The sequence below is a fragment of the Thamnophis elegans genome, chromosome 10 (assembly GCF_009769535.1).
Source record: "Thamnophis elegans isolate rThaEle1 chromosome 10, rThaEle1.pri, whole genome shotgun sequence".
NCBI classification, from domain to species: Eukaryota; Metazoa; Chordata; class Lepidosauria; order Squamata; family Colubridae; genus Thamnophis; species Thamnophis elegans.
In genome coordinates this window covers 10,487,182-10,496,394 of record NC_045550.1, presented here as the reverse complement: position 1 = coordinate 10,496,394, position 9,213 = coordinate 10,487,182, and the positions used below count along the sequence as shown (strand labels likewise).

General features: G+C 38.9%; 1 protein-coding gene across 1 annotated transcript in view; it reads left to right on the top strand.

Annotated features, from left to right (window-relative positions):
• Nucleotides 1-129: 129 nt before the first annotated feature.
• The window catches only part of SEC23IP (SEC23 interacting protein), a 31,740-nt gene continuing 22,656 nt past the window's right edge, over nt 130-9,213 (top strand). The window contains exons 1-7 of the mRNA XM_032225311.1: nt 130-348; nt 3,008-3,546; nt 4,261-4,447; nt 5,334-5,527; nt 6,772-6,861; nt 8,410-8,530; nt 8,909-8,998. Of these exons, the coding sequence (XP_032081202.1) occupies nt 180-348; nt 3,008-3,546; nt 4,261-4,447; nt 5,334-5,527; nt 6,772-6,861; nt 8,410-8,530; nt 8,909-8,998 (1,390 nt within the window). The 5' untranslated portion in view covers nt 130-179. The remainder of the gene's footprint in view (nt 349-3,007; nt 3,547-4,260; nt 4,448-5,333; nt 5,528-6,771; nt 6,862-8,409; nt 8,531-8,908; nt 8,999-9,213) is intronic.

Genomic DNA, 9,213 nt, shown 5'->3' with positions numbered 1-9,213 from the left:
AAGCCAGGCCGGGGCGGACTTCCAAGCCTCACTTCACTGCTGCTCTAAGCGCGGGCTCGGGTTGGCGGGAGAAGAGGGAAGAGAGCGGCGCCGGCGCCATCTTAGGGTCGGGCGGAAGGGGCGGGGCTTCGCCGGGGAGGGGCTCCAGAGAGTCGGGAGACGTGGAAGTCCCCTCCGTCATGGCTGCCCCCAAAACCTCCGCCGCCGCGGGCGGCATCTCTTCGACGAGCGCCGGCACTAACTTGCTCTTCTCCTCCTCGGCCACCGAGTTCAATTTCACCGTCCCTTTCATCCCCGTCAGCCAAGCCCCTCCTGTAGCCGGTACGGGACCTGGGCTCCTTCCCACAGGTAATGGTTGGGGGGCGAGGAAGTGGGGGGGAAGAGACACACGGGAGTCGGAATCCCCGCTTGGAATCCATTTTCACTCCCCCCCCCAACCGCTTCGTTTTGATGGGCGACTCTGAGGCATTTATTAGGGAGGAAAATAATCCCCGCCTGCTTTAAAACTCTTCCATTTTACCGATCGGGGGGGGGTCTCGTAACCTCCAGGACCTGCGATGGACGGGGGGGGGGATGAATGGAGGGGGTTTTGAGAAGGTGGGCTATTCCAGGGATGTGACATTTATTCATTTATAACGGGAAACGGATGTATTGTTGGCGTTGGCCTGCATTTCTTTATATCGGGGTTTGCAATTGAGTTACTTCGCTGGTGAGATCCCCGAATTTCCTGGCTTGCTGCCCCCAAATCCCCTTTACAATCTTTTTGACAGTTTAGGGGGCAGCATTCCATGCCCCTGAAGACTTTAGTGCACAAAAAGTGTGTGCTTTCACAGCCTTGGTTTTTGCAATCTTATTACTGACGATGCAGGGAAAGTTCTTCCCACCAAGAGACTTGCCCAATCAGTGGGTATGATTTCCTGGCTCATGTGACCTGTTGCATTTCTTTTTCTTGCAATTAAGCTTCCCAAAGTTTGGGAGATATTTATTTGGAGATATTTATTTGGAGATAACTACAGGTAGTCCTCGATTAACAACAGTTTAACCTAGTGACCGTTCAAAGTTACAATGGCACTTGAAAAAGTGACTTATGACCATTTTTTATTACTTACGACGGTTGCAGCATCCACAGGGTCACGTGATTTACATTCGGATGCTTGGCAACTGACTCGCTTTTATTTATTTATTTTTATTTATTTATTAGACTTATATACCGCTTCATAGGGCTTTCAGCCCCCTCTAAGCGGTTTACAGATTTTTTAGCAAATTGAGTCAGCAAATTGCCCCCACAGTCTGGGTCCTCATTTCACCCACCTCGGAAGGATGGAAGGCTGAGTCAACCTTGAGCCGGTGAGATTTGAACCGGTGAGATTTGAACCGCTGAACTGTAGATCACAGTCAGCTGAAGTGGCCTGCAGTACTGCACCCTAACCACTGCGCCACCTCGGCTCTCATCTTGTCAGAATCATTTTATGATGGTTGCGGTATCCTGGAGTCGTGTGATCACCTTTTACAATCTTCTGAAAGGCAACGTCAACAGGGAAACCAGATTCACTTAACAATGGTGTTAACTAATTTAACAACTGAAGCAATTCACTTCACAAATGTGGCAAAAAAGTTGTAAAATGAGGCTCATTTAACAAATTTCTCACCACAAATTTTGAGTTCAATTGTGGTCATAAGTTGAGGACTACCTGTTGTAATGTGGAAAAACATAATGTTGCTGTCTTTCTCGGTTAGAAGCATAGCAGACAAGATTTGGAGGGATCAATTTATTAGGATGTTGATTGGAGACAGGTGTAAGGCATCAGCTGATAGTAGTGAAAATCAGTGACATAAGATGGGAGAGAGGAAAATGTGTCATTCAAAAGAGGCTTTGTAGCATTAACCTAACTCAGTGGTCTCCAACCTTGGCAACTTTAAGACCTGTGGACTTCAACTCCCAGAGTTCTGTGATCTCTGTGAGTTGAAGTCCACAAGTCTTAAAGTTGCCAAGGTTGGAGACCACTGACCTAACTGACACATTCGTATTTCTCCTATATTCCCCAAATTTATTTATTTGGTCACATACTTGACTCTAGGCAGTGTGTACAAAGTTAAAAAACACAAAAATGATGCAACAAACTAACCAAAAGAATCAAAGCAAAAATTATAAAAAGTTTAAAACATTAAAAATAATTTGCAGAAGGGTACAGCCAATTTCCCTGGTAATAAAACCCCTTGTATGCTCCATACCCATGCTACTGGATCCCAGGCCAGATGGCAAAGACATGTTTTCAGATCTTTCTGGAAGGTCAGCAAAATCAGTTTGAGCTTTGCTGCCTGTTTATATGCCGTAACTTAGTTCTCATTCTGGCATTGAAGAACGGCCTCAAAAATTAGGCAGAGTTAAGGAAAGAAATGGTCCTATCACTAGGAGAAAATGAGCAGAGCCACAGTAAAAATGGTGGTGTTAATTTTATCAAATGCAGAACAGATTAATCAATAAACTGATTAGATAATATTCTTACCCCAAATAAGCTCTAAAATAGGATTCATACTATCAAAAACTAACTTTCTCAATCTCTTCCAAATCTGAAAGATTCTGCCCCCATCCATGTCTATATTGTACACAGTTTACTTGCATTTTGTCCCATTTTTGAGGAATAATGATCCCCCATTCCTTTGTTAAATGGGGTGTATAGCCATCAAAGGAAAGTTCTCCTTCTAGATTAATTGATGGTGTCTTGATAGTTTAAAAATCTGGCTGATATATTAGCATTAATATTCCGTTGGCTACTGTATTGAGTGAACATCCTTATTGGAATAATGAAAGCTTGCCAAAAGAAGAAATTACTATCTTATTGAGGTAATACAAATACCGCAGCTGAACAGCAAGACTTGAAAATGGTAGAGATGTTTGTGGCTGAAATGCAATGAACTATAGCACTGTTGATTTTTAGTTGATGTTATGGAGGAGATGCTATTCTTTCATATTTTTTGTTGATCCTTACTATATTCTTTAATGCAGATGATAACACAGATGTTGGTGAAGAAGACAGCTTCCTAGGCCAGACATCAACAAATGTGAACCCCCCATCTACATTCAGTTATTTCTCTCAAATTCCTAGCAGTAGTGATCCCTTTGGAAGCATTGGACAACCACCTTTAGGAGTGGCAACCTCAACCCAAGCTGGAACATTTGTTTTCTCTAAACCTCCAGTTTCTTTCCCTCTTCTTCCTTCATCACAAGATGGGCCAAATGTATTTTCAGCTTCCACTCCAAAATCACAATCTTTTAATACTCCGTCTACTTCAGTGCAAGGAATTGGAACTTATCAAACACCTCAGCAAAGTGGTCCTCCACCAGCTGTCTTTTCAACACCACCTCAGGGAGCATCACAACAAGGTTATAACCCCTATCGTCATACTAACTTAAGTAGTAGAGCCAATCCTTATATCACTCCCCCACAGCTTCAACAGACCCAAGCACCTGCCCAGAGTCTGCAGCCTTCACCTTTGGTACCACCTATGCAGAAGTATCCAACTCCTGCAGGACCAATCCCACCGGTAGGAAGATTATCTTTCAGTATATTGCAATTCCTATAAAAAAGTTAAGGACTCAATATTGTAGTTTGTTGCTCCTCTTAACAATTATAGTTTCACTCTCTCACATCTTCCAAAAGCTCAATAATTTATGATTGGCTGAATATGGTTTGTAACTTGATTTAACTGAGAAAGGAGAATCTAGACATATATGAACAAAAGCATTTGATACGAATGTTGCCCTTAAAATAAAGTTACATGCATTTGCTATCTTAACCCTTGATTATTATTTTGCATGAAAACAAAAATGAAATGTTTTTGATTTTAGGAATTTTTGACACTGTTTAATTATATCAAGTAAAGAGTTAATACTTGCTTAGTTTATTGGTCATATCTGAATGTAAAATATTTGCAAAATTATGAAACTGATTAATTCTTGTTTTTAATTCGATAACTTTTGAAAGTTACATTGAATAGAGTTTTGATTAGGATTCAATTGTGAAACCTAATGTCTTCCACCTAGATCAAATTTGAAAATAACTGGCAATCAGATATACAAAATTAAGACACAATTCCCTTATTGCTTTTTCTTGCTATGCTAATTCAAAATCTATAAGAATAATGTATACCTGTAATTCAGAAAGGAATTAATTGTACATAATGAAGACCTGTATCAATATATCAAGTAAAACTTTGAAATATTAATGAAACTTTCCCCGCTTCTCTCTTTCATTCCAGTCAGTCCTATCACCTCAGACATCAATGTTAGCAGGCCCACTTGTGAAGGCACCACCAGTCTTATTACAAAACCAGTATGAACCAGTTCAGCCACATTGGTTTTACTGTAAGGAAGTGGAAAACAAAGAACTATGGATGCCTTTCAGTGATCTAGATTCTACAACTCTAGACAAGGTTTATAATTCTGGTAAGACTTAAGGATGTTCTTTGTTAATAATTTATACTTTTGGACATGAAGAGAACAGACAAGCATATTATATAATATGCAGATCATTTTTACAATGACATATTGTTTGCATATATTTAAAAGTGAAAATATATTTCCCAGTGAAAATATGAGACCTGGTAGATTCTTGTTTGGAGGCAATGTTTCTTCAGAAACACTAGGTGCTCTTTTCCTTTTCCTGATATTTTCTGAGAATTGTCCTGGAAATGATCAAACTGAGCATTTCTTACAGATGCTATAGCTCAAAGAGTGATCAGTAATTATATACATTTTTACCTGTCATAGTACAGTATTTGATTTATATAAAACATTTAATGATATTGATGACAGTTATTCGTGTAGTCAAGATTAAATGGCCAATTCTATCAGAGAGATTTTTGTTCACTCTGGGCTTCCTTTAAGCAAGTTTACTACGGAAGGTTCCATGTATTTGAGTAATGAAGAGCAATTCTGTCAAAATTCTTCAGAGAAAACTCTAGACATTTCAAAATAACAAGATTGAATATCTCATTACTCAAAGAGTGTGTCCCCCTAGTTTTCAGATTATTTCTCCTGTTTCTTGTTTTTCTCTATTGGATCTACTGAACTTTTCTATTCTATCCATACTGGTGTATTTTGTATATTGTCTGATTCTGACATCTCCAATGAGCAAAGTGGAACAACTGTTGAAAGAGATAAACATTAAATCTAGAACACTTTCCATCTTGCCCTCATTTTCCAATAGAAGCTTTCGTTCAGAAACAAAATATCACTGTTCAGCGTAAAACCTGAAGCTTTCTCATTTCCAGTATTCACAGGTTAAATGGAGAAAGGTTGATAAAGTAATAACTTTCTTGTTAATCTTTAGTGCAACCTGATCCAGAGAGTGTGGTCTTGAGTACTGATGGAGGACGTTATGATGTTTATCTATATGACCGTGTGAGAAAAGCTGTATATTGGGAAGAACAACAATCTGAAGTAAGACGATGTACTTGGTTTTATAAGGGAGATAAGGACAGCAGATTTATTCCTTATACGGAGGATTTCAGTGAAAAACTAGAGGTGAGTATTTTTAAAAAGGAAGGCAACAATGTTAGCTGTAGATTTTTTTAAAAAATCACAAATTAAAAAGTAAAATTTCTTTTGAATAATAAAATAATAATGTGCTACCACATCCATATCATTATCATCAGTTCCTTTTGCGTGTAGCGCATAGGACAGCAAGCTTTTCCCAATGAATCTATTTTAAAAATCATTTTATTATTTTATGGCCTTTCAGTTATAAAAATGTTGCTGTAATATTAATTTTAAACCAAAATTTTAGTGTAAAGTAAAAAATGTTGAAAATTGGGTTATTTTTTTAAAAAATACAAAATTATACTGAATAAATTATATGTGGCAAATATGTATATATGTTATTTATTCTTACTAGATGATTTCATTTTACTGCTAATATGTTTTGAAACTAGAGCCTGCGCCACAGGTGGCATGCGGAGCCATTTGTTAGGACACGTGAGGCGCTGCCCTGTCAGCTGGCCAGCACACATACGTGCACTGGCCAGCACACATAAGCGCATTGGCCAGCTGACTTCGGCCTTCTTTTGAGGCCATTTTTCGCCCTCCGGAGGCTTCCAGAACGCGAAAAACCAGCCCTACGGGCAAACTGGAATGAACTTCCAGTTTGGCCGTAGGGCTATTTTTCACCCTCGGGAGCCTTCAGGAAGCTTCCCTTAAAAAGAGCGTCGGGGAGGGGCTGTTTTCGCCCTCCACAGACTCCTAGAAAGCCTCTGGAGCCTGGGGAGAGCGAAAAAACCACACCAAAAGTGGGGTGGTCGTATCGCTGGTCAGATGCGCATGGGGGGGTGTAGCACGCATAGCATTATGGTTATAGCACGCCTGTGCACACCCCCCCCCCTGCGCTCCCCCCACTTTTGGCACGGGAGCCAAAAAAGGTTCACCATCACTGAACTAGAGCATTCTATGCTGCATTAGCAGAAAATAGAATTTCATATTGTTGGTATCTGACTTTCATTGTGGCTTCAAATCTTGGGGGCAAGTGCCATTTAGAACATGCTAGGCATGAAACACTATGGGAAAAACATCTTTGTCTTCCTAGTTTTAATTATATTTAAATAGTGGCTGCCTTTAGAAATTTGATTAATTGGTAAGAAATGCATAGTCTTTATCCATAAGTTGTGGGAACAATTTAATATAATATTACAAATGAAATTAAATTGCATTCTTGTCATATTGTCTTTTGATGTGGTTTCTTGATATTCAAGTTGTATCATTTATGTTTGTTGTAGGCAGAGTATAAGAAAGCTGTTACCACAAATCAATGGCATCGGCGATTAGAATTTCCAGGTGGAGAAACTTTCGTTATGCATAATCCTAAGGTAATGAGAATGTTGCTTAATTAGATACTCTGGAGACCACCAGTAATGTACTGGTATTATCACTTTGGAGGATGTTCATAATTAGATATAGAAGCGGGAGCCTGTTTGGGCAAAAGGGGAAGGTTCAAATGTATTCAGGTGGTTTGGGGTAGTTTTAAGGGTAGATTATGAAGATTTAAGGAAGAGAATTGGAATGGTTTGACTGCCAGGGGCCTCCTATTACAATTTCCATTCTTAAAACCCTGAAAAGTACTAACATTGGAAAAAAATATCCAACACCCAATTGGTTTAAAGTGGTTGGAAAGCATGCTGCTAAAATTCCACTAGTTTTTAATAATTTGGGGATATGGGAGGATGGTCCTATTTGGCGCCTAAAATGATACCATTTTGCTTTTAAAAGAGCAGTTAATCATATCTGACTATCAATCACCCTACTTTAAGGAATTGCTGATTTATCTTAGAACCCACCTTATCTACATTTCCTGGTGAAATACATGGGAAAATCCCAAAGGGGGAGTAAATCGACTCAGGGTTATGGTTAGGTCTCCATGAATTCGGACAGCAAAATGATATTGCTAACAGATTTATAGTGCTTTGATATCTTAGGGAAGATGCTGACTTTTGCAGTCCGTCTTACCTGTATAGGTTTCCTGGTAAAATAAATGGGAAAACTCCATTGGTGAGTAAATACATTTAGGGTTAGAGTTAGGTCTACACGAATTTGGACAGCAAAAGGGACATCTTCAATGGATTTGTAGTTTGTTGGTATGCTTAGGGTTGTGTTAACTTTTCAGGCCAGCATTATCTACCTTTCCCGGTAAAATACATGGGGAAATCCCTTTGAGAGGCCAAATATTCCTAGGGTTAGGGTTAAGTGTCCATGAATTTGAATATCAAAATGGACATCTCCAATGGATTTGAAGTGCATTGGTATGCTTAGGAGGGTGCTGAATTCTGAAATCGGTGTTATCAACATTTCCTGGGAAAATACCATCGGGGGGAGGGGATCCACTTGGGATTAGGTCTCCATGAATGTGGGCAGGGTTCTCTGTGAATTTGGACATTGCCAATAAATTTGTAGTGCGTCAGTATGATTAGTATGGCACTTTTGAGCCAGCATTATCTACTTTCTTTGTAAAATATATGGAAATATCCTGTTGAGGGACCAATCCACTTAGGGCTCCGTTGCCACGAATTCAGGCAGCAAAATGGACATCACCAATGAATTTGCAGCATGCCCAGCACAATCTTATATTAGGAGGCATTTTGGATGTTTCTTTCTAACAGTGCAGTTTAACTGTTTGAATAGTGTGCTGTCACAAGTCATTATTTCAGGTGTTGAGAATCTTTTAAATCAATTTGGAAATTGAAATAAATATAAACATAATTTTTGTCTAGTATATGTTAAACAGTCTAATGCCATTTTTTTCTTCAAAAAAATCTGTAGTACCTATGAATTTAATCCACCTAAGCTATAGCGTACATTTATTGCATAATATCGCAGTATGTTAAATTGGGTATAAATGTGATACACTGATTTTATCTCAGGTGATAGTTCAGTTCCAGCCTTCTTCAATACCAGATGAATGGGGCACCACACAAGATGATCAGACCAGACCAAGAGTAGTTAAACGTGGAATTGATGATGATCATGAGGATATTCCAGATGGTAAGTTGTATAGGAATCATACAAAAGGTTCCCTTAAAAATCTCTTGCTTTCTCCTCACATGCCGGCATGATACATATGTTTTGGCTGAAGAATATATTGGCTCCCAGCAAGCTTCTGAATATTGACTGTATAGATGCAGATAATGAGTAAGGCTGCTTTCCAGAATAGATATAAACACTTGTCCTCTGAATATCTGGTATTTACCTTGAGATGTCTGAGAGGCTATTTCCTCATTTTGAGATCACAATGGATGACTTAAAATGCCTTCAAAGTTGAATAGAAAATCATTGCAAATATAGAGAAATATTTAAATTGGAAAATATGTCTTCTAGTATTTATGAATGTAACAGATGGCATTTTTATTTTTATTTTTATAGGTGAAATGTCTCAAATTGATCATTTGGTATTTATGGTCCATGGAATTGGCCCAGTCTGCGATCTGCGCTTCAGAAGCATTGTTGAATGTGGTAAGATTATTTGAGTATGGATACAGGAATGCATATGAAGCATATTTCTTTGTTCCTTTTTTCAGCTAGTATCTTACTATGTAGTGGTTCTTAGATCTTTATTTAGAGTTGTTTGTAAAATCACTTAGTCTAATACACTAAAGCAGTGTTTCTCAACCTTGTCAACTTGAAGATGTCTGGACTTCAACTCCCAGAATTCGCTGGCTGGGGAATTC